Here is a 26,410-nt window from a genome sequence, read left to right as displayed (position 1 = left end):
TCTGTGGAAAAAAGAAACCATTTTAACTGCATTGCCAAAATAAATCAGGCAGAGTGCAAGTCAGATCTAGCCACAAAAAAGAACTCAGGCAAAGGAAACAGGGGGGAAATAATAAAGAAATGCCAAACAGCAGATTTTGTTTTTTAAAAAGAGAAGGAGAAAGAGAGAGAAATCCTAAGTCTAGTTGGTGGTATCAGCCACTGAATTTTTTTTTTAAAGAAGGAAACCTAACCAATGAGTAGATATGCATTTGCATTTGAATATTTGAATCAGTTCTACATTAAAACAAGGCATTCCAGTAAAACAGCTTGGCCAAAAATCCAAATTTAAACAAAAATATTTTTCAGGAAAAAAACACAACTCTAAAAACTGTATTAGACAGTACAAAAGGTACATAACACTCCTGTCTTACTGTATTAGTTACATCCCAGTGCAGATCTTCCGATTCAGCTCAGAACCAGAGATCTTCTGGGCCTAGAAGGAAAAACTTCAGGATCTCTCTTGTTGGAAAATCAAGTCATATTAAATCGCCCAAACATACTCTTTTGGAGGATGAAAAATATTAAGGAACCAAGCAAGAAAAATTTTCATAAGTACATACATATTTTTGAGTGTCAATGAATAGTCCCTTCCCTCCTTTCTCAGAGTCCATTCTCTGTGGGGCTCATCAGACATCGTCACTCAGCAGGTCCCAACCTCAGCAGGCTCTAACCACAGGACCTGTTTTTCCTCGGACCCGGCTGAGTGGTGAAGTCTGGGACTCCAGGAGCCAGACTGCCTGGGTTGGACTCTAAACTCTACCACATTCTTGCTGGTAACTCTAAACAAGTTGCTTCAACTCTCTCTGCTTAAACTGGCACCTACTTATTGCTGTTGTGAGGATTAAATCAGTTAATACATGGAATATGCCTTCTAAGGCATGCCCGGTACCATAGTAGATACTCAATACGCAGCACGTATTATAATTAAATTAGTCCATCGGCATTCGTGACATTATTCTCTCTACTTTTGGGTGTTTGAAATTTTCCATAATAAAAATTATTTTTTTTTAATTCCAAAATTAATTACAATTATGTTGAAGGCTCGGAAAACACATCCCCTTTCTAAGGTCACTCATGTGCTCGTTGCACCTTTGGAGGGCACAGCACCACTGAGAGCCAATGACATGCCAGATGCTCTCCTGGCACTCACCTTCAATCGATGAATTTAATATCCTATTTCACGTTCAAGGAAACCTGGAGTAAGGGCAGTTAAGGACAATTTCCAAGCGGCGAAGCTAGGATGAGAGCCCAGGTCTTCTAATCAAATCCAACGCTCTTTCACAAAATCATGGTAAGAAGATTGTGTGCTTTGCAGAGAGGATCAAATTGTAAACCAGTCAGATGTGGTCAGGATTTTCAGATGACTGGATCAAATCCAGATACGGACAGAATTTGGACCAAGAAAACTAGCTGAGCAATCCTAATTCTATTTTTTTTTTTTAATAAATAAGCTTTTTTGTGTGTGTACAAGGCACTACAGTTACTCTTTTATTTATTTATGGCTGTGTTGGGTCTTCATTTCTGTGCGAGGGCTTTCTCTAGTTGTGGCAAGTGGGGGCCACTCTTCCTCGCGGTGCGCGGGCCTCTCATTATCACGGCCTCTCTTGTTGCGGAGCACAGGCTCCAGACGCGCAGGCTCAGTAATTGTAGCTCACGGGCCTAGTTGCTCCGCGGTATGTGGGATCTTCCCAGACCAGGGCTCGAACCTGTGACCCCTGCATTGGCAGGCAGATTCTCAACCACTGTGCCACCAGGGAAACCCCCCAATACTAATTCTTTTAACCTTCCCTGATCTTGAGTGCCTCCCTCCGGGCAGTAGTGGCCAAAACCTGCCACGGCACTTTAGCAAGGCTGGAATCTGGCTGAGCCTAACCTGGGATCACCTTGCGCTTCCTGCCCGAGGGCAAGCAGTGTCTTCTTACCCACGGGCTGCTCCGTCTCTCAACACACTGCCAGGTTGATGACTCATATGCAGAACTCTCATTACAACTCATGCTTTCTCTTTCTTTGCAGCTAAACTGGCTGGGCCTTCCTCACCTTAGACTTGAATAGCCACATACTTCTCGTCCCAGAAGGCAAGTCCTCGTGACTTCAATCAGAATGTTTCTCTAATTTACCAAAGTCACTCAGGATTCCAATTCTAACATCTAAGGTACCGTCTACTCTGTTGGTAACACTTTCTGCAATGATGGAAATTTTCTGTATCTGCACTGTCCCGTGCAGATACAGTATCTGGCAGACCCTAGTCATCTATGGCTACTGAACACTTGAAATGTGACTAGTGCAACTGTAGAATGAAACTTTTAATTTTAATTAATTTAGATTTCAGTAGCCACAGGTGACTAGTGGCTACCATCCTAGACCACCAGGTTCCAGATCATTGGTGGAAATGTTCCTCATTCATGGATCTAGGGCTGCCCCTTCATGAGGACCCCAGGATGGCAGAAGAGCGCAGCTGGTCTTACAGTCACAGACCTCAGTTCAAATCAGCTCCTCTTGCCAGTTATGCGATCCATAACACGTAACTTACCCTTTCCGTGCACTGGTTTCCTCATCTATAAAGCTGGGCTAATAGTATCCATCCCACTGGGAGATGTTTATAATGGTGACATGTGAGATACATCTCAGTACAACACCCAGAAGACTAGAATACTGAATTGACATTAGCTGCTTTTATGATCTTCATCCTCCTCTTCCTTTTCCTAAATTCCTCTTGGTTCCCTTCCCAAGACACCAGTAACTGGCTGAGAAGCCAAAGACAGACTTTTCTGCTCCGTGTCTCTTCTTTAAAGAAAGCCTCTGTTGGGCTCCTCAACTCAGGGGAAGGGGCCAGATCTTCCCAAGGGCGAAATGGCAAGAACCAGTGCTGGAAAGCTATCAGGGCCCCTACGTCTTACAGAATTCAGGAGCACAGCTCTTCCAGATGACTTCTGGATCATCCTCAACCCCTCTGAGCCCGGGCAGGTTATCAGAAGCTTCACTCAAAAGCCCCTTCTCCGCCAAACTGGCCACTTAAAATAATCAGTAGCACTGACTGGGCATTTCCTATCCGCCAGGCCCTGGGCTTCCCATGTTATTTCCCTGATATCTCATTGCCATCCTTCAAGGCAGGCAGCATCATTTTTATTTCCCAGTGAGGAAAGTGAGGCATAAAAAAGCCCAAGCACCTTGTCCAGGTCCCAGGGCTAGTGAGTGGGAAACGGGGACCTGAACCAGGCAGCCTGACTCCAAGGCTCAGGTTCGACCTTGCTGTTTCCCTGTACCTTCTAGGACCTGGCTAGTCCCCTCCCCCTTACCCCGCCTCCCCCTCCCTTTGGAAGTGGAACCTCTTCTGCCTTAACATTCAGGCTCTGACAGTTCCATTGGAGACTTTGGAGCTGGTCACTCCTGAGTCCTCACACGCATACTTTTACATATAATAAGTAACATGAAAGGGATGAATGGGACTCAGGCCAGAACAGAAAGCAAAGAAGATGAAGGCTAAGCCAATATCAAATTATCACAGGCTTTTTTTTTTTTTTTTAAGTAATATCTCCCAAAGTTAAAACTGCCAAACCAAGAAGCATTCACGTTTGCTTTTAAATTGCTTCAAAATATTTGGTGGAAAGAGTAATACTTCTACTGAGAGTATTTTAGAACTGTGACACATCAAAGAAAACTGGTTTCCAACTCAAAGGAAAAAAGCATTGCTTTGCTTGCTCAAGCCTTTTTCAAATCACAGTTTACCTAGAAATGATGACGAGATTATATTTCATTTGGCCTGCGTGGTTGTTTAAAGGATTTTTACCAAGCCGCCAACATTTAAAAACCTGTTGATTTCACCTGTAAAAAAGTCTAGATTTCCACCTTTTTCTTGCCTAAGATCTAGCCACACTAAGTGCGTCCTGCCTTGTGGTAATGCAAACCCTAACAGATGGGTTATGTGATTTCTAGTTTGCTCCAGTCCCCACCACTCCACATTGCCTCCTAAGTAATCCTCCCCACTCATTATCATGCAGGCCAGGTCCCTGGAGGCACCTGTGTTGATGGGCTCTTCACAAAAAGCTCTGGGCAGACAAGTGATGGTGTTCCGTCCCCTACAGCCTTACCAGCTGCAGGAAAGCACTTCTCATGTCCCTGCCAAGTCACTCCCGTATTACCACAGACCCCAGGGAGGCTCTGGGCACCTTCTCCCTGCCATGTACCACCCACCCCCAATGTCGCCGCAACTTCAACTTACCTGCTACTCTGTGCCACTTCGCTCTCTCTTCACGGGTGTCATGGGCACCTCCCCATTGACGCTGTCGGTCCCGCTAACTGACATTAAACTTCTCCGCTCCTTCTGATTTGACTTGTGTTCCACTTTCGTAACTCTAAACCTGAGCGGGGGAAAGAGGAGATGTGACGGGTTTTGCTTTTCCACTGAACGAGAATCGTGAATGAACTAAAAATCATCCACCTGGAGGATCCCAAACAAACTCAGCCAAAAGTTAGGACGGCAATGAAAATCACCATATTCACATATACACACGACTATATATAAAATAGATAACCAACAAGAACCTACTATATAGCACAGGGAACTGTACTCAATATTTTGTAACAACCTATAAGGGAAAAGAATCTGAAAAAGAATATATATATATTAATATATACATATTATATTAATATATATAGCTGAATCACTGTGCTGTACACCTGAAATTAACACGACATTGTACATCAACGATACTTCAATAAAAAATTTTTTTAAAAAGAAAAGAAAATCACCATATTCAACAGGAGGAACCGTCCTACACAGCAAGGCCCCTGTCCCCTGCCAAACCTCCCAGCTGATGTTCACTCAACACATCACAGACTCTGCGGCACAGTTTACAGAGCATGGGAAATGCACTAAGAAACACAGGTACTCAAATATGAAACAGCCTCAGAGCTGTGGTTTCTAACAAGGACCTGGGCTTAAACATCAGCTGTTTTAACAACAAAAGGCTGGATAAAAGCCCGACTAGTTTGCAAATCTGATGTTCACTAGGGAACTGTCTTCTCAAATTTCACCCAGCAGAGGGTCTGTCTCTATAAACAGGGCCCCAAACGCACATTTATCAGCATCAGTTGGCGGCAGAGTTTTTGTGTCTGCTTGGGTTTTGTCTGGGTTTTTTTGTTTTTGTTTTTGAAGCAAATTTGGGTTTTCATTAAGGGTTAAGGAATTTAAGAAAGAGATTTTCCTTAAGAATTAAGAGAGAAGTTAAAGAAATGTACTCAGTTGGACTGCTTTTCTCGTCCATCACCATCAAAACCCTAAAATCTTTCACAGTAGTTTCTCTCTAGTCTCGGTCTTCATTTCCCTCAAAACCATCTAAAATAAATTCTCCTTCTTTGTCCAAAATGAGGTCACCCACCAGAAGGAGGAAGGAGACTCTGAAGGAGTGAACGGAGGATCAGGAAAAAGTTGTCACCACAAACCTATTCGGTCAAACTTTAAGACTCTCTTTAAGCAACACTTGCTGAAAAGCAGCCTGTAATCACTCAGCAGTCATAGTATTTATTCTATCTCCAAGATGGAGAGTTGGATTGGGGGCATTTAAAAAAGCTATGTTGAATCTGAGTTGAAAGTTTCAGCAGATTTTTTTTAAAGCAAACAAAATACACTTTGTCCAAACAAGTTACAGGTTCTCACCGCATTCCACATTCATAAGTTCCCATGACTCTGCTCTGAATAAAACAGTGTGGTCATGAGTTGCACTGTTTTGTTGTGAGTGGCAAAGAGCCAAGGAGTCTTCTCCTTGTTGCTTGTGCAACACATGATGAAACTCAATGGAATTCAAATCACAGTAATAATAATAGCCAACAATTCTTGAGTATATAATAAGCACCAAAAACTGGTCTAAGACCTTTACCTGAGTCACCTTATTTAGTCTTCACAGCAACCCGATAAGGTGAGTGCTACTGTCATTCCCATTTTATAGAGGGGAAAACTGAGGCACAGAGAGAAGTAACAGTTTGTAAGTAGTGGTGTCAGGAGTCAAATGAGGGTGATTCAGTGAGTCCAGGCTACTCTTCCCAGAGTTTGTCAGTAAGGAGAGAAGGATCATGTAGGCAACACTGTCAGCTTTTGCTCAGGGCTTCCCCAGTCTGGTGCTAGCAGGCATGCTCTCGACCATAACTCTCTACTGCCTTTGCACATGCAGCATTAGCCTTGCAGTTCCTGCAGGAGGCTCAAAATCAACCAAACATGCTCTGCATACAGTATCGTCAAATTGTTCATCACTTGAACTGCAAGAGCTCCACATCACATATGGGTCACAGGTAAATGGAACTTTAGGACTGGGAAAGGAGGAGGTGAACTAAAAGCAAGCAGTCCCAGGGGTCCACGTGGATCTTACACGGCAGAGGCTGGAGAGCAGTGGACCAGGCTGCATCTCTTCCCTTCTTCCTGGCCGACATTTCCTACCTCCCTGGCCATTAGGTGTGGCCGAGTGATCGAGTTCCAGCCAGAGGAACGTGAGCAAGAGTGAAATGTGCCACTTCAGGCCCATCTCCTGAAAAACCTCTTGTGAACAATCCTCTGCGTACTTTCTCCTGCTAGCAAATCCAGCAGAGGCACAAGATGGAAAGGACCCAGGGCTCTGGGTGACTGCTTGAAGGGCCACCACTGATCTTTCGATTTCCACAAGTGAAATACAAACTTCCATTCTTTAACGGTTGAGATTTGGGCTTTATCTATTAGAGCAAGTGTGATGGTTAATTTTATGTGTCAACTTGACCAGGCTAAGGGCTGCCCAGAGAGTTGGTAAAACATTATTTCTGGGTGTGTCTGTGAGGACGTTTGCAGAAGAGATTAGCATTTGAATTGGTAGATTGAGTAAAGATCACCCTCACCAATGAGAGGAGGCATCATCCAGTCCCTTGAGGGCCTGAACAGAACAAAAAGGCAAAGGAAGACTGAATTTGCTCTTCTTACTTGAGCTGACACATCCCTCTTCTTTTGCCATAAGACATGAGCATTCCTGGTTTCTAGGCCTTCGGACTGGGACCAGGACTAATACCATCGGCTCCCCTGGTTCTCAGGCCTTTGGACTTGGACTGAATTACCACCAGCTTTCCTGTCTTCTTGGCCTCCATAATCGTGTGAGCTAATTCCCATAATAAATCTCCTCTTACAGGTGCGTCTGTGTGTATATATATCTTATTGAGTCTGCTTCTCTGTAGAACCCTAATACAGCAAGTAATTAATTTGTTACCTTAATTAATACAAGTCACACCTGATCTTGCAATAGCCACCTCTTAGAATTCTTCTGCTGTTGGAAAAATGCAGGACTCAGACCGGAAAACATCAAAGAAGCCCAGACATAGGACCTGAGCCAGGCTCAGGAGAACACACTGTACATTTAACGGGTGTACAAATCCACACAGCACAGCAATCATGTTACACAAACCCAAAGCACCCCCAGGACTCACCTGCCCACAGAGAGGACAGTAACTTCTCCTTGGCGCCTTGAGCGGCCCTCTTTGGCCTTGTGGGTGGGTTTTATGAAGTGCCACCGCTTGTGCCTACATCGCTGACACACGTCCCGCTCGACAGCACCACCCACTGTGTGCAGATGGTGGCCGCAGATGTGCTTCCCTGGGGTGCCACCTGGCGACAAGGGCCCGGGGCTCACAGGCGGGCTCCCAGGACTGCTAGGGGACCCTGGGCTAAGGTGGGAAAAAAAAAAAAAAGGAAAAGGTCGAACTGGTTATTAAAAGAAATACCAGCTAAGGCATTCTCTCCCCCTGCAATATAAGAAGCAGGTTTCAATCAAAAGAAAAAAAATGCCTCTTCCAATTATACAAATGGGCTTTGTGAACTGATCTCAGGCAGCAGGTACTCAGCTCTTATGACTATACAATGACAGTTCGTTTTAAACAGTAACAATGTGATTTATCACTTCTAGCATGGAATTAACTGGCCAGAAATAAACCACTGCTTCTAATGATGATGCACTGTGTGTCTTTCAAGTATTAGGTCTCTTTCCAAATGGCCGATCTCCCTTTTCATGCAATCTAATTTCAAGTAAACTAATTTCTCACACATACCCAAGTTCCTCCTAGATCCCTAAGCAAAGAGATGCCCTGAATATATGTGCCCTGGAGGACAGAAAAACTTAAATTCCAATCAAATTATCGGATGACTTAAGATAGAATATTTGATCCGATCTGACTATTGTGTCAAAGGAAGAAAGCTTTTAGGTCAAGACATCAAAAGTGATGCTCAAGACAGATGTTGATCATAGTAATAATAAAAATAGCTAACACTTAGCAGTCTACGCACTTGATATATATTCATTCCATTGATCTTTACAAAACCTTGAGGTAGGTATTATTAGTTTCCTCATTTTAAAAACAAGGACACTGAGCCTCAGAGCGGTTAAGTAACTTACCCAAGGTCACACAGCTAGTAAGTGACAGCTGAGATCCAAATCTAGAAAGACTAAATCTAGAAACCATGATCTTAACCATCATGCTACAGTGCTTCAGAAACAGGGGAGATCACTCTGATAACCTGGAAGAAACCCAGCCCTACCATCCAAAATATAAAAAGCAGAAGTATATAGGTCAGATGCTGGCTGCTTTCAAAAGGCACGTGTCAAGGCTCTGGTCCACTAGGAAAGGAGGAAATAAGACAGGACAGGGCCAGCCCAACCAGGAATCAGGCCTCTGACCTGGTGTAGGTGGGGTGGGCAGGGCAGCACATAACAGCAGAGCCTGACTCCTGAGACTGGGCTGAGAGCCCCAAAGGCATATAGAAGTCTCATGACAGCATAAGCCAGCCTTTATGCTGCTGATAACCAGCCCACTCGCCCACTTCAAAAGTAGACAAAAAAGTGCCTGATTGAAGAGATAGTCTCAAACACCACAGAGAGCCAAAAGTTTCCTGGTGTTCGTTAGGAATGCTCTTTAGCTTGTTAAAATAAAAACACACAACCGCAGCTTTCTGAGGTAAACCAATGTTCACACCACATATTAGGAGGTTGAATTTGAAAGTTTAACAACATTCAACAAACGTTTATCTAGTACTCGCTGTGCACAAAACCCAATGACAGGGACCACAGGCTGCCCTAAGATAACTGAGGCAAAGATTCGATGAGGTGACATGGTCCTAACACAAGGAGTCTGTGGTCAGGGCTGGAGTGTGGCGGAAACCACAGCTCGTACGTCTCTATAAACTACACCACCAGAGCTCCTTTCACTGGCCTTCCGGCACTAAGTCACCTCGCTGAAATGCAGATCTAACGTGGCCAGTTTGACAAACATGTATGAAATAGCTAAGATGCGCTGGGTGTACCACCCACAGAGTAAGCAGGAAAAGGTCCAGACTCCTGGCCATGTCACTCAAATCCCACTTGTCTTCCTCGCCCTTCTTGCTTCTGTCCACAGCATGTACTCGGGCCACACCGGACCGAACCTTACCGGAGGCATCCCACACTTTCACTCTCCTGGGCCTTTTGTCCTGGACTTTCTCTGCCTACAAGCAGCCCCTGCTTCTTGTCTCCACTCCCCACTAGACTTCGTCCTCCATGGCAAGGATCTGTGAAGGCCCGGCTCCAGCATCATGCCCAGCACACAGCAGGCACTCAATAAATGCTCCAAGAAGCATGAAAAATTACATAGAAATACAGTTACCTGTAATTAATTAGGAAGGACTATGATACTCAACCACTGTAACCTAAAACTGGTAATACAAAAACAGAACTTAGCAGGTGCCCCCAAACCAGCCTGGTTTTTCGTTTAATCATCATTGTTCACAGAGGTCTTTCGATGCCCGAGGTATTCGGTATTCCTCATAATATTCCAATTAAGTTGGTACAGTGGTTATCTCCAGTTTATAGATGATGGAACTTGAGCTCAGGGTGGTCGGTTAACTTGCCCGAGAAGAGGGGATCCAGAAGTGGTGGAGGTAAGACTCACCCAGGTCCCCAGTTCCAGGGCTACTCCTTCCTCTAATCCTTGTTCTCTAACGCAGCTGCTCTCAACCAGGGGCGACTTCGCCCCCAGGGTACATTGACAATGTGTGGAGGCGTTCGTTCTGGGATGTCACACAGCAGGAGAAAGGGACAATGGCATCCAGTAAGTGGAGGCCAGGAATGCTGTTAAATGTCCTACAATGCACAGGACAGTTCCTCACAGCAAAGAATTCCCTGGCCCAAATGTCAATAGTGCCAAAGTACAGAAACCTGCTCTAGCGGATAACTAAAAACGAAAGCCCCATAAAATCAGGGGAAAAGCACTCACCTTTCAGGATCACCCAGGTTGTTATCTGCTACCATTGCCTTTAAAACATCAGCATTTGCTAAGGAAAAAAAAAAAGAGGTCAAGAATTAAAATGGGGGACTTCCCTGGTTGCGCAGTGCTTAAGAATCCGCCTGCCAATGCAGGGGACACGGGTTCGAGCCCTGGTCCGGGAAGATCCCACATGCCGCGGAGCAACTAAGCCCATGCGCCACAACTACTGAGCCTGTGCTCTAGAGCCCGCGAGCCACAACTACTGAAGTCCACGCACCTAGAGTCCGCGCTCCGCAGCAAGAGAAGCCACCTCAATGAGAAGCCCGCGCACCGCAACAAAGAGTAGCCCCTGCTCACCTTAAGTAGAGAAAGCCCGTTTGCAGCAACGAAGACCCAACACGGCCAAAAACTAATTAATTAATTAATTAATTAAAGGAATTAAAATGGAATCAATCAGATGAGTGATCATAGAATTATCATATCAGAAAAACTGTTGGAAAAACACCTAATGGAGTTCCTTCCGTTCACAAATGAGGCCCTGGGGCCCTGGAGAAGGGAGGGTCTTTCCCAAGAAAAACCCAGATGTGGCACCTCCCGCCAATACTTTTCACCACGCGGGAATTTAGTGAGAGTGACGGAGAATCTATGCAAAGGAAAGCAGATCTACTACAGAGCTTTGTTTCCTACACGTCATTAGCCATATAACATAGAAGACATTTCTTTCTCCCCTCCTCTAACCAAAAGGAAACTGAATTTAACTCACTTTGCTAAATATGTCATAAAATGTACGTTTCAAGAGACCTGTATTTTAATAACTTATACATGCTCAACGAATTAGCCCTAAATTCTGGATACCCATGTAGTATCAAGTCTATCCCACATAGAATCAGGGATGAGAAAGGGTTAATTTTCTAGGTGGGCCATTCGGACCAAACAAGACCTTAACTCTAGCCAGATAGCTTTAAATTTCAAATGTTGGTCACACCCATCAGTTAAATTAGACTTCTAATGTTAACTTTTTAAAAAAAAAATCCAAATTTGTAGGGGGGTGCCCAGGCTGTCAACTAAAGCAAATTGAATCTAAGCTTCTTGGGTGCCTACCCCACCGCCATGCACAGACACACATGTTCTTTTCGTCTTTTGTAGGGTGACAAGTCTTAAGGATAACAGACTGAAGTGAATGGTCAAGTTTCTCTTGGGTATTATTTCCTGGCAAGGCCAAATGTTACAACTGACTCCTGACCCATTGCCATTGATTTTTAAAGCAGTGTCCTCAGGACTAACCACAACAAATTCCCCAGAGACAATGAAACAATGAAAAAATCACCATTTATCATGTGAGCTAACACCAACATTTATCATCTCAAATGACATCCGAGAGGAGGAAAATTAACTCTAGTTTCGACACTGCTGCTTTTAAGTGCTAATAGCTAAGGATGTATCCAGTGTTTCAACTTTTTTTCGTTATTGCTCCACCCAGAAGCCTTCTTTTTGACATTTGTTTCCTAATCACCCTCCCATGAAACTATAATACTGCAGATATACATGTTTAGGTACTATATGCATATCTGTGTTTTACATATAAAATAGTGAGGGGGTTTTGCCCCCTACAATCTAATTTTCTCCCCTTCACAACCCTTGCAAATGTATGGGGCTTCTGGAGAAATATTGGTGGAGCATACCATCCTTTTCAAAAAGAAATATTTTCTTTGCCTTTCATGACTATCTGTGAAGATGCACAAATGCATTTCCAAACACAAGTTTTGATCTAAATAAGACTCTTATCATTACAAAAGAAGTGCTGAAATGGATCAGCGGTATCTTCTCCCACATGACAAAAAAGGCACATTACCCTCTGTAAGACAAATTTAAGTACAATCTAATCATTTTCCCTTTAACTAATACTAAGAATTCAGAACAATAATTTTCTTTCAGATAAAGAGTTCAGGGAATACACAATAATTTGCCAGTTGAGATTTATAGTCTGCCATCATTTACTAAACTTCAAAACTATAAACAGAAAAGAGGGGAAAATAACAACAACAAAAAAGGTATGAAAACAAAGATAACACTAATAGCATTCACTTATAAGAATGAGCTTTTCAAAAACAAAAGTTTAAATAGTCACCTGAGAAAATTAATTAATCAAAATGATGACCTCTGTTAGAAACATCAGATGATAAAATGCTCCCAGAGAGATTATGAAAATATATTAAAATCATTACTAAAACTTGTCTTTATAGGCTTGTGTTGTTTCTCATGTATTCATGTATTCCTGTATCTTGCCCTTATTTCTTAGAAACAATAGTAAACAACCCCTTTGTTTGCTATGAGTGATGCTTTAAGAGTAGACTCAAGTTTTGATCATTCATACCCATTGAGGGTGGGTGTGTGGGACCTACACACACATACACACGCACATATGCCCTTGTCTCTAGCCTACCCTGCAATCTATACCAGGGAGTAAATCTCAGTAAACTAACCCTTGGGAACACTTTTGGTTTCCTGTGATGAGAAAACTCTTAACAGAACACCACCATTAGCACATAAACACAGCTTTAATTTGGCTGTAAAAGAGCAATAATCCAATTAAGTTCTAATGAATATATTTCTCCTCCTTGTGATTACTCATAACTCCAAGAGGCTGCAAAAGATGGTTTCCCCTACAGTTGTCAACATTCTGTCCGACTATACTTCCCTTCATGGGCATCCAAAGGATGGAAGGAGTCAATTATAGGGCAAGCAAAGCCTGTCAAGAACAGGGGAAATTTTCCAGTGGGCAGTAATTTCCAGAAACTGCTTCCTCTCTTCTTTCCTGAATTTCTGCCTGATAATATGCATAGACCAGTCAAAATCAGACAACAAAAATGCCTTGTCTTCTCTCCCACCATTACTCTTTTCAAGTTTTCCCTTACATTCAAGGCAAGATCCTGGTATGTGTCAGTCACTGGCTAAAAGCTTTACAGACCCTATCATGTTTGATTCTCCCCAAGAGCGGGCAGAATTATCATCCCCATTTTAAAGATAGACACTGAGGCCTAAAGACTGTAACTGACTGGCCAGAGTCCCACAGCTAGAAACAGAGCTAGAAACAGACCTAGATACAAACCCTGGTCTATTTGACTCTGGGGTGGGTGCTTTTCACCCCGACCTACCCCGACCTACTCCTTCAATGTCCAAGTCTCTATCTAAATGATGAGTAGTTAAAGAGTTCACAGGATGTCTGCATAATCATTATACCAAGTTTCAGAGATCTACTCAGTAATGATGGTAGTTTATTAAGGAATCCTTTTTGCCACCACACAAATTGAGCCCCAAGGTAAGAATTTCACCAAGGGATCCCTCTCTCTGCCTAGTGTGAATAACCATAACCAGGGCGCTTGGAGAGTAATCACAATACTCTGAATTGTTGCTATTTTCAGACAGTGTCAGGGCCTGGCAGAGAAGCTCAGCTACGGAGTTGCAGGTACTTTCCAAACTTCCATACAGTGGCCACCCAAACGCTCTTCAATTCAGCTCTATTTAGAAAGGATTAGGAATTAGGGGGAAAATAATCAGTCTGCAGGTCAGCCAATAAATTCATCCTTCAAGAGATATTTACCTAAACAAAACTTGATTTGCAACATTCAAGACATGATAGGTTTAAACCATAAACAAGAATGTCCCCATGAGTACAGGTGAAATATTACCCCATTAGCCAAATTAAAAATGCAAAGCAGAAGACGAGTCATATATCATGACTAAAAATGTTTTAAAATATGTAAATATAGGCAAAGAAAACGTAAATAAACATGGGAAAATGGTAATGGTTTGTACTCAGTTTTATTCTTTTTTTCTTCAATGTTTAAAGAAAAATTATGTTATAGTGTGCTGATAATTTTTTTAAAAATAACCTCAACAGGTTGTTAAATTAACCTCAACAGGGAAGTCTTAATTGATATTAAGTTCAGAGTCTGTTAATGACTAAGAAAAGAAAAATACATTTTGTTCTATAGAGAAGTCTCAAAGGCAAACTAAAAAAGCTAGGTTATCAACTGGTAAGAGACCCAAGTATGTATCTAATACCCCAGCTGCGGTTTTGGCACAGGCTGGAAGCTAGAGAGGGCCACGGCTGGAAAAGGGGTGTCCAGTGAGGTCAGATGTCTCCTGGTGGCCAAGGAGAACCAAGACCACACAAAGGATCAGAGCCCCCAGCCTTCCTCACAGGTCACTGGAGAAATCACAGGCAGACAGATGAAGGCCCTGACAGGGAAGAGGGTCAAGAATAAGAAAGACAGAAGGGAAAGAACTGGGGAGCAGAGGAGAAAGAATGAAATCAGTGCCTTGGTATTGTTTCAACATACCTACTGGTAATCAAGGCAGCAGAAACCAAAAGGCTACTTTCTGAAAGGAAAAGGACATAATTAAAAAAGAAAAGAACAGCCCTATAGTCTATGAGTGTGGAAGGTGAGGAAATTATATAGTCTGCTTGCTCCAGGGACCCAAAGGCTTCTCGTCTGCTGTAATCAGGAGAAGGGGCCCACTGCTGGCAACTTCCTGCCACATGCTGGCTGTGTGACCTTGGGTAACTTTCTTACCCTCTGGGCCTCTGTTTCTTCATCTGCAAAATGGGGTGATAACAGGATCTACCTCATATGGTAGTTTGGAGAATTTAATGAGTTAATGTTTAGGAGTTCTGTAAAACACCCCAGCTGTATACGGTGTCTCTTTGAAAGGAGGAAGTTTATCATCCGTCTTTCCTGCTATCAGGAAAGAGGCAGTGACAGCACGTGGGTAAGTAAAGACTGACATCAGATGCTAGAGTTAAAATCTCAGCTCTGCTACTTGCAGCAGGGTGACACTGGTAAGTTAGTAAGTACTGTGGGCCTCAGTTTCTCAACTGTAAATTGGGAACGAAGTATCTGAATCACAGGGTTCCCAGAAAGCCCCTAGAACGAGCCTGGCACATAGCAAGCACTCAGTGTCTACTATGAAGTTATACACGAGCACTCACTTCAGCCCCTGGCAAAGTTTTCACAGCTGACTTATTGCAACCAGTTCACCTGTCAGTAACCCCCTCATGCAGTACTCACTAACTCAGCAACCACTCCAGCTCTCAGAAGCCCAGGTCCCAAAGGCCTCCAAGCTCCCCAAAGCCCTGAAGGCAGTTTCAAACGCACAAGGCACAGGAGCAACCTTACCCTGTGCACTTTTGTCATGGCTTCAGCTTCTATTCCAAGAACGCATTTGTGTATTTCTTATGCAAATTAAAATCCACTTTTTTTATGTAAAAGAAATATGAACCACTGAGTCCTCAAGAATAGCATCACCAAATACTGTTCCCTGAAGGAAGGTCTTTAGAAAACAGACATCAAATCCAAGTGATTGCTGTCTTGTTATTTTAAACACCATATTAAGTTTGGCTATCTGGTTTTCCATCCTATAGAAACTGAAAGCTACAAAGTAGAAGAGAGGCGAGGCAATGTTGTATAGATGAAAGAGACCCAGGTAGGGCCAGGCTGCTCCTTAACCGTGTGACCAACCACTTGGAGTCTTCCTTTCTTCATCTGTAAAATGGGTATAATAATATCAACTCCAGAGGAATATTTTGAGGATTAGATTATGCACACAATGCACCTAGATCTATGCCAAATACGTAAAGTCCACTCTGTAAAGAACAATGAAAAGTATGCTGAATCATGTGAAATTGCTGCTTCTCTAAGTCAGAAAAACTGACCAGCAGCCGGGGCCAGGCAGGTGCTCCAGCTAATAGTGAGGATATGGGGGCAGATGATCCCCGGGGAGCGGCTGGGGATGGAAGAGCAGGTATTTACTGAGCAGCACGGAGGTATTTCTACTTTTGGACAAATGGCTCAGGTGCAGCAGTGCATGCTGCATGTGTCAGCACTGACCAGGGCACAGACAGAGCCCAAGGAAAACATTTTCTTTTAAATTCTCATGAGAATTCAAAGTATGGGGATCTGCGGATACTGGATATGTCGACTGAAGAAAATGCACGACCTAAAAGTTGCGAGGTTATGTTTTATTCGGTGGACAAATCTGAGGACCTAAGGCCGGGCCACAGTGTCTCAGACAGCTCTGAGGGAGTGCTCTGGAGAGGCAACCCCAGGATATACAGGGGGTTTTGCAACAAAGACCAGGTAGTTGGAACATCAAAAGATGACTATTAATGAAAGAAAACCAGACATCTCTGAGTTAAGGAATGCAGCTCTTTTCTATGTATGGGAAGATGCAAGAGTCTGGGTTCACTGAAGTCATTCCTTTGATATGCACCTCAGCTCTCTGGGACCAGTATCCTGTGCACCCTGAGTCTCCTCAGGGTGCACCGCTGGGGCAGCTGTAACGTGATGGCTTGATGGCTGCAACATCCTTTGTTTACTGACATGACAGGTGACATTTTTAGTTCACAGGTATATGGGTAGGAGTGCCACACACCTCAAAAGTCACTCGGGGTGTGGAACCTTATGGAGACAATCACCTTCAGAACAATTACCCTGATTTATCTAATCAAGATTAAACTAATCCTGATTAGTTTAGGAAGATGGGGGTTTAGAATACATTTCAGAAGGGAAAAAAGTGCTTAAAGCCATAAAGTTTAGATATTTTAAAAGTTTTAACACTTAAGAATAGATCGCAGAATGGGCAAATCCATGGAGACAGAAAGCAGAGGAGGGGTTGCCAGAGGATGGAGGGAAAGGGGATGGAGAATGGGGAGTGACTGCTTAGTGGGTACAGAGTTTGGGATGATGAAAAAGTTCTGGAACTAGATAGTGGTGATGGTTGTACATTATCGTGAACGTACTTAAGGCCAATGAATTGTCCATTTTAAAATGGGTATAACGGTACATTTTATGTTATGTGTATTTTACCACAATATTTTTAAAAGCACAAAAAAAGGAATCGATAATATTCGAGTGCTTATTATACAAGCACTTTATGTGCAATATGTCACAACAGTGCTATGCGGTAAATATTATTTCAGAGGAGGAAAGCGAGCTTCCATGATGTAATATGACTTTCCCCAAATCGAGGCGAGGCCAGGATTAAAAGGTAAGCCTCCGGGGCTGACTCTACAACGACTGACTCTTAGAAAACACTTCTGTGAAACTCTCCCGGTCGGATAATGCTGGAAGCTGAGCTATTTGTGAGCTTAGGTAAAAGGTGTCAATAACCTCAGAAACATTGACAGGACAGTCCATACAAATCACGACTCTCTGAAGCAGGTTTTTAATAAAACATATGAACACTGAATTGTTCTGGACACTAAAACAACCATACCTTCGTTTTTCATGATGTAGTGGACAATTTGCCCAACGGTGTCACTATTTTCATTTACACTGTCGTTCAACTCTGAAAGAGAAAGGGGAGGGGAGGACAGGTTACAATTGGTCACTTGCATCAGGTCAACGAGACGTGCAGTCTCAGAGCCCAAGACCTCTCTGAACAGTCTCCAGAAAGTTCAGCTGATCACCCATGGTGCTAAGAGCTCTGCTTTCTTCCTTCAACCCCAAGCTGCCTGACTGAAAGCACACAGTGACTTCCCCGGCATAAGAGGCATAAAAAGCATCAGAGTTGTGCATTGATCTCAAGTCCAAACACACATTCAGTTTCCAAGACAACAATTCCATGTATCTATATCAGTCCTTACAACTATTATTTCTCTCTCATCGTTTTGTTAAACCCTTAAGGGAAATGGAAAGAAAAAAGACAGTTAAAAGAAAAACTTCTTGGATTTCATTTTAATTGCAGATGTACTATATAAATTTAGAAAATTAATTCATTTCTTAAATTGGGTAATTGTTCGTCTGTGTTTTTACAAGACTCTTCTTTTAAATGTACTTCCAAATGATCTAAATGTTGGTCGCAGTTAATTGCCTACCAACTCAGTTTACTTTGAGAGACTCTGCATATGGGATAGTCTTTGAAAAGAAAAAAATCAAATCTCCACTCTGAAACTGATCCTTATAATTTGCTTCCATAACACAAGAAGGAAGAGGGAGGGTTGACCTAGCTCACAAAGAAGGAATCAAGGTATGCGGTGTCCTACCCATGTATCTGGAAAATGGTCTTCTCCATCCAAGCTGCTTCCTCTCGTGAATACGCATGTTTGGTTGCACAGTACACATGCTAATGGCTAAGCCAACCTACAGAGCATCTACAAGGAGGAGGGGGAGGCCCCGCCTTCTGTTGACAAACACTCAGCCTTGGTTTGCTCATAAGCTCACATATGACTCATCCTGCGACTGTGCTCTCTCTCTGGCTCAAAGGTCAGTGGGGGTGGGAAAAACCAACAGGCCAGCAAGCTGGCAAGGAATGAAGAAGCTCCCGCACTCTGCCCTTGGGGCCAGCTTGAAGGCTGACCTACTCCAAACGTCACCTTTCTGCAAAAACTGTCCTTTGAGAGGCTGAAAGGGATAAGGAGAGTTACCTACTACTCCCCAAGGCCCTAAAGGGTGGTTGGAAAGTACATTTGTGGAGAAAACAGGACTTCATCTCTCAGTGTTTTCCAAACACAATCCAGCAACTCCATGTTAAGAGGAAAAGCTGAGACACTCTGAAGTCAATACGAAGGCACCAGCTCTTGCCATATTTTCACTGCAATGTTCACACAACCATTTACTTAATAAACATAGACTCTAACCTCGTAGATTTAAGACAGAACTCCCCCAGCAAAAGTAACAGCACAAAAATGGTGAGACGTATTCAGTTTTCCCATCGTTCTTACTGGAATCTAATTCAATAATAGTAAGGGTTAATATTTACTGAGTGGCCATTTGTGACAAACACCAAATATATATTCTCTATAAATTTCACAATAATCTTACAAGGTGGAGATTACTGTTCTCACTTAAATTAAAATTTTAATTAAATTAGTATTAAATTAATGAAATTAAATTTAAGTTAAATTATACATAGCAGCATATATAACATATATAACTTGCCCGAGGCCACAAGGCAAATGAGAGTAAATGATTTAGTAGGTATTTAATAAATGAAAGCAAGGTTTATAACTCTAGGTGTGCTTCCTGTGAAATCTACAGTGACACTACACCACACCATCTGCCTTTAAGATGGATCATTTTGTAAAAGTGCTGGCAAGGATGCGGAGAAAAGGGAACACTTCTGCACAGCTGCTGGGAGTGTAAACTGGTGCAGCCACTGTGGAAAACAATACGGAGGTTCCTCAAAAAATTAAAAATAGAACTACCAGATGATACAGTCATTCCATTCCCAAAGGAAATGAAAACAGGATCTCGAAGATTTATATGCACTCCCATGTTTATTGCAGAATTATTCACAATAGCCAAGATATGGAAACAACCTAACTGCCCATCAAGAAATGAGTGGATAAAGAAGATGTGAGATATATATATATATAATGGAATAGTATTCAGCCATGAGAAAGGAGGACATCCTGCCATTTTTGACAACACAGATGGACTCTAAGCACATTATGTTTAGTGAAATAAATCACACACAGAAAAAGACAAGTACTGTATGTTATCACTTGTATGTGGAAACTAAAAAAGCCAAAGTCATAAAAATAGAGAGTGGTTACCAGGGCATAAGGGATGGGGAGAGAGTGAAATGGAGCAGGACCCTGCGGTCTATACGCCCACATCCTCTGCTTGCCTTTTGCCTGTGGAAAAACTTTAGCCAAAGAATAAGTTTAATCAGAGAAGTGAGAAAATGCAGAAGCAGAGAAAAGCAGTCAAACAGGACCAGACAATAATAGTTTAGTCACTAAGCAAAGTCAAGCTAAAGCAAGGACCTCTAGTTCCTCCTCAAGGGCTATAGATAATATTCTGAGCCACATTCTGTGAGCTCTCTTACAGATACTGAAACCGCCACCAGGTGGAAGGAGTTAACTACATGATGACCAGACTGTAGCCATGACATAAGCTGCCACAATTCTGAGAATTGGCCTCAAGGAAATGGGAAAAAACTGACCCTGGAAGTGAAGATTAACTGCACTTAAAACAATCAAGATGGGCTTCCCTGGTGGCGCAGTGGTTAAGAATCCGCCTGCCAGTGCATGGGACACGGGTTCAAGCCCTGGTCCGGGAAGATCCCACATGCCATGGAGCAACTAAGCCCGTGCGCCACAACTACTGAGCCTGTGCTCTAGAGCCCGCGAGCCACAACTACTGAAGTCCACGCACCTAGAGCCCATGCTCTGCAACAAGAGAAGCCACGTCAATGAGAAGCCCGCACACCACAATAAAGAGTAGCCCCCGCTCAACGCAACTAGAGAAAGCCCGCGCGCAGCAACGAAGACCCAAGGAAGCCAGAAATAAATAAATAAAATAAACAAATTTATAAAAAACAAAACAAAACAAGAAAACAATCAAGATGACGCTGGTCAGACCACCACATGACCAATTTCAAGATGACTGTCAGAGCTGACTGTGCTGTTTCTGCATGTAGCCCCTCCCTCCGTCTATAAAATCTCTTTTGCCCCCTGATTGTCGGGGGCGGGGGTAGTCAGCCTTTGGACAGGAGTCCATTCACCCTCCCCCCCGCCCCACCCCGGTTGCCAGCATCCAAAATAAACCACCAACATTGTCTCTTTATTGGCTTTTGAGCAGCGAGCAGCCAAACACCACCTTCGGTTACAATAGGGCAGATGTTGCTTAAGGGTACAAACTTAGAACAAATAGTAAATAAGCCCTAGAGATTGAATGCACTGTATAGTGAATATAGGCAACAATATTATATTATAATCATCAAACCTGCTAAGAGACTAGAACTTAATGATTCCCACCACTAAAAAGAAATGACAATTACGTACTGTGATAGAGGTGCTAAATATTGCTACAATGGCAATCATATTACAATATACAAATGTATCCGATTAACGTGTTGTACGCTTTAAGTTTACATAATGTCAATATATAAAAAAAGATGGATCATTTGCCTTATAGAGATGGAAAATATACATTACTGGTTTCTGATTTAAAAATCGTCTGCACTCACATTCCCATAAAAAGAATCCAGGTTATTTACCTATCTTTTCAACCTTTTCTTCTTCCACGTCTTGCTCAGCTTCTGTTGTACAACGATAGCCTTTCTTCTTAAGCAGGTGGCAGATGAGGACGCCGAAGAGACCCATGATGAAGAACACAGGGACAAGTGCGTACGCGATGTATTCTGGGTGTCCATTTCCATTGTTCGTGGGCGAGGGCGTCGTCTCAGTTCTGGAGTGTAACAGGCGGCTGCCATCATTGTCTGAGGAAGAAACATGCCCAGCTGCATCAGACGTCTACTGGGGACAAGGAAAATCTGACAGCCTTGGGAAATGTTCCTGTTAAATGCGAGTCTGCTTCCGAAACCACGGGCCACGCAGAGACTGGCAGGTCTGGCAGGACAGGCACACAGGCTTGTGCTGAAACAGTCTTGAGTTCCCATCCTGTCCCTGCTACTCAGAACCTGGGTCCCACCCTGGGTAATTTTTTTTTAATCCTCTCCAAACCAGACTCTGCTCCTTCACCTAAAAGAGTACCTACACAGCGTGGAGTGAATGTACAGAGTTTCAGTGAAGGGTCCACACAGAGCAAACACACCGTCACTAGGTGGTATCACAGCAGAGTACTTAGTGGTTAAGAGCACAGACTCAGGAGTCGTGGGGTCACATCCTGGCTCTACTGCTTAGCAGCTGTGTGACGCTGGACAATGACTTAATCTCCATGCCTTGGTTTCTTGTAAAATAGGCACACTAATAGTAGCTACCCACCCTTCTAGGCTTGTTATGAAGATGAAATAAATTAATCCATGTAAAACATCCAGAACCATTTCTATAACACAGTAAATGCTCAGCTTGGCTCAACTACATGCCAGGCACCATTCTAGGCATCTGGGACATACCACTGAGCAAAACAAAGATCCCTGTCCTCATGGAGTGTATGTCCCAGAAAGATTTAGTAAACTGACAGATCTAGTGTATGAAAAAAGAGAGAAAAATCCACGACGGCATCAAGTTTTGGCCCAGGGGTACAAACATAAAAATGGAAGCACGTGCATTTGTTTATTTGTTTACTAACCCAAATTAGCATTTATGGCATGCCCATTATGTGAAAAGCACCAGCTGGGAGCTGGAGAGAGAGTGGAAAATAACACAGCATGACCAACGCCATCTTGGAGCTTGTAGGGTAGTATCGGAAACAGGCACTAAACAAGTGAACACCTGGGCAGGCATGAGAGATTGGGAGAAAGGCTGAGGAAGGTATGCATGGGGCACTAAAAGAAACAGTAATAGTGGGGACCTATTTTATGACTTCAAAAATGGGGCAGCTGGGAAGGGGGCATCTTTGGGAGAGGAGACATTTGCTTTTGGACAAGTCAAAATGCCACATGGACTTACACCAGAGGCAGCCGGATATCTGGGCCCAAGAGCGTGCTATGTAGGCTCCCAAGAGGTTCCCATATATGGGGAACTGAGTCACATCTATGAAGGAGTGAGAGGGAAAAACAGTGAGCCCGGCTCGTACAATCGTAAGATACGGCCAGTTAAGATAACGGAGAAAGAGCCGACTGTGTGGAAAATCAACAAAGTACCAGTTCACACACATAAAATGAGAAGGGAGTTATCAAACAAAGGAGAAGGGACTTCCCTGGTGGCACAGTGGATAAGACTCCACGCTCCCAATGCAGGGGGCCCAGGTTCAATCCCTGGTCAGGGAACTAGATCCCACATGCAAGCCACAACTAAGGAGCCTGCCTGCCGCAACTAAGACCCAGCGCAACCCAATAAATAAATAAAGATTTTAAAAAAACAAAAACAAAGGAGAGGGTCAGGTAGGATGTGGACTAAAGAAAAATGTGGGATTTCACTGAAGTGAAGTCTCATTATTTGGGATACTCAGATTCTGAAGTAATAAAATGAGCTTTTCTACATCAAGGAGATTCACACATATTGCTTGAGAAACCCAGAAACTGAAAAGCTAGATGCATTTAACTATAAACTCTCTCAAGAGTATTTTGATGAAAAAAAAAAAAACAGAAAAAACCCCTGTGTTGTAATGATTACATGGGGACAAAGACTAGGTGTGACGTGACCACATTTCTTTACTGCAGCAAATAGTATCAAACAGAGGCCACAGGACAAAAGGCTCTCTCTCTTTCGCATGGAACTATCCATTATCTTTGAACATGAAAGGAAATTGCTGGTTTCTCAGGTTTGTAAAAGGTGGCATTCATTATTTTATCATGCAACCTCTAGAATTTGGCATAATCTATATATTTTTTCTGATTTCTCTTCCAAGAATCAATATAATTAATAAATGAATGAATAAATAAATAAGAGTATACACACACACACACACACATTTCCCTAAACATATGCAAATATATCATCTAAATTAGGGTTTAACCTCAAGACTTACTTTCAGTAAAAACCAGAAATATTCAACTCCTTTTATAATTCTAAGTGTGTTATTTATTAATTCCTTTTTAAAAACACATATGCCATGCAACAGGAATAGGTAAAGCAGGCAACATGCTAAGACTGAAAGAGTTTTACTCAGAATCGTGGTCTGTTTCAATCTGGAGGTGATAATAAATTCTCTTTGGGAAGCAGTAGAAACAGAGATGAAAGCAGAGGGGCTCCAAATTGGAGCCAAACAACTCCTCCTGAATCAGGTGGTTGAGAATGTGTGTTCATCATTAATTTGACATCTAGCAAACCCTTGCGAATACTATGTATTTACAGTTTGTGGTTTACAAACATATAGCAGTCATTTAATCTCATAATTATTGCACCATGGAAAAAACTGAAGAAGATATGAATCTAAATTAGTGAAACATGAATTACAGAGATGCACTGTAGTTAAAAAAAGGTCAGACTGCCTGGCATAAATAACAGCTTGGCCACTTACTAGGCATGTCACCTTGGGCAAGTTTTTTAACTGCTAGGTGCTCAGTTTCCTCATCCGTAAAACAGAATCAAAATGATTGTACCTTTCTATAATGACTTTAAAACATGTCCCCAAATTCTTTGGCACTGCTCCCATGGAGAGGTGAGGTCTATATCTCCTCCCCTTGAAGATATATTCTGTGCTTTGCCTGACCAATAGAATATGTTGGAAGTGATATTTTGTCAGTTTCTAAGTCCCAGGCCTTAAGAAACTGACAGCTTCCACTTCCTGTCTCTTGGGACACTTGCTTTTGGAAGCCAGCCACCATGCTGTGAGGAAACCCAAGCTGCCCCAGGAAGAAAAACCACTAATAGTCATCAACACGACAACTGTGTAATTGAGATATCTTAGAAGTAGACTCTCTAACCTCAGTTGATCCTGCATGGAGCAAAGATGAGCCATTTCTGATGAACCCTGCCCACATTGTAGATTCACAGGCAAAATAAATGATTGTTATTGTTTTAAGCCACTATGTTTTGTGGTACTTTTTTATATAGCAATAGTAACTGGAAGACTACTTCCTAAAGTCATTGTGAGGATTAAATACATTAATATGTAAAACACTTAAAAGGGTATGTAGGAAAAGATAAGCACTATAAAAGTGTTTAGTCATCACCTTGATAGGACTGCAGTATCCAATATGGTAACCACTAACCACAAATAGCTATTTAAATTTAAATCAATTAAAAATAAATAAAATTTAAAATTCAGTTCCTCAGTTGGACTAACCGCTTTTCAAGTGCTCAATAGTCACATGTGGCTAATTGCTTCCATATTGGACAGGTCAGATGAAGCACATTTCCATCATCGCCAAAATTTATATTGTACAACCCTGTTATAGACTATAAAGAATCACTGAAGAGCAAAATGTTGACCGGAGACTCTACTGTGATCTACCTTAACAATTTAATTAAGAATAACTTTTAAATCACAAAGTAACTACTCACAACGCCTAAGATATTTGTTAACTTAGGTAGGCTTAGCTTTCCTTCAATTTACTCTAATAATTTGCTTAGAGATACTGTGTCCACCTTTTTTCTTTATCCCCTGCTGACTCGTACCTGAATTCTGAAAAAAAATATTTATTTGAGTTCAAATTAATAGCAAAGGTTGTCATAGCATTATTTATAAAAGTCAAAAAACAGCAACGACCTGCATATTTGACAATGGGATAATAATAAAATATCTAAGTCAATCATTATCTATCCATTTGGTGAAATAACACACACCATTTAAAACTATTTATGAAGATTTTGTGAAGATATGGGAATACACATGATTCAGTGTTGAATTTTAAAAAGCTGGATTCAAAATCTTACATACAGTATGCTCCAACTAGTAAAAAAAGAAAAAATGCATGAAGGCATAAAATGTACGAGAAATGACCAAAATAATAAGTGATTCTGGGTAACTGAATAATAGGATAATTATGAATTTTATTTTTATGCTTTTCTGTAGTTTTCTAAAATTCTTATGTATGTATTACTTTTGTACCAAGGCGGTAGACACTTAAAAAAAAAAAAAAGATACAGAGCAGAGGTTGTCAGCCATTTGGGAGTCACAGATCCCTTTGTAAACCTGCTGGATGCTATGGTTCCTATTCCAGAATTGTGCCTCCAAGTTCTACAAGCTCTAGATGCTAGGTTAATTAATATAAAGGCACGTGATTTGATAAGGATGATTCCCAAGTTTCTGCTTGAGTAACATGGTGGACATTGGTGCCATTCATTGAGATGAGAAATACCTGGAAAAAAATCAAGTCTGCATGGTGCTATGGGTTGAATTTTGCCTCACCCCCAATTCATATGTTGAAGTCCTAACCCCAAGTACCTCAGGATGTGACTATATTAGGACATAGGGTCTTTACAAAGGTAATCAAGTTAAAATGAAGTCATTACGGTGGGCCCTAATCCCATATGGCTGCTGTCCTTTAAAAAAAGGGAAATTTGGAGGCAGACAAGCCCAAAGTAAAAACACCATGTGAAGATAAAGGCAGAGATCAGGATGACGCTTTATAGAAGCCAAGGAACATCAAAGATTGCCAGCGAACCATCAGAATCTAGAAGAGAAGCACTGAACAGATTCTTTCTCACAGCCCTCAGGAGAAGAAACCCTGCTGACCCTGATCTTGGACTTCTAGCCTACAGAACAGTGAGACAATAAATTTCTCCTTTTTAAGTCACCCAGTTTGTGGTACTTTGTTTCAAGGGCCCT

At 42.3% G+C, this 26,410-nt stretch overlaps 1 protein-coding gene across 1 annotated transcript in view; it reads right to left on the bottom strand.

Moving 5' to 3' along the window:
• Positions 1–26,410, bottom strand: part of RELL1 (RELT like 1) — a 61,451-nt gene that overhangs the window by 9,856 nt on the left and 25,185 nt on the right. Inside the window, exons 2-6 of the mRNA XM_007178833.2 lie at positions 21,291–21,512; positions 17,562–17,633; positions 10,293–10,350; positions 7,479–7,715; positions 4,261–4,399 (exon numbers count right to left, since the gene is read on the bottom strand). Coding sequence (XP_007178895.1) covers positions 4,264–4,399; positions 7,479–7,715; positions 10,293–10,350; positions 17,562–17,633; positions 21,291–21,512 — 725 coding nt within the window. The 3' untranslated portion in view covers positions 4,261–4,263. The remainder of the gene's footprint in view (positions 1–4,260; positions 4,400–7,478; positions 7,716–10,292; positions 10,351–17,561; positions 17,634–21,290; positions 21,513–26,410) is intronic.

Source organism: Balaenoptera acutorostrata, chromosome 5 (assembly GCF_949987535.1).
Source record: "Balaenoptera acutorostrata chromosome 5, mBalAcu1.1, whole genome shotgun sequence".
NCBI classification, from domain to species: Eukaryota; Metazoa; Chordata; class Mammalia; order Artiodactyla; family Balaenopteridae; genus Balaenoptera; species Balaenoptera acutorostrata.
Note: the sequence above shows the minus strand (reverse complement) of the source record. Positions and strands in the feature narration are given on the sequence as shown.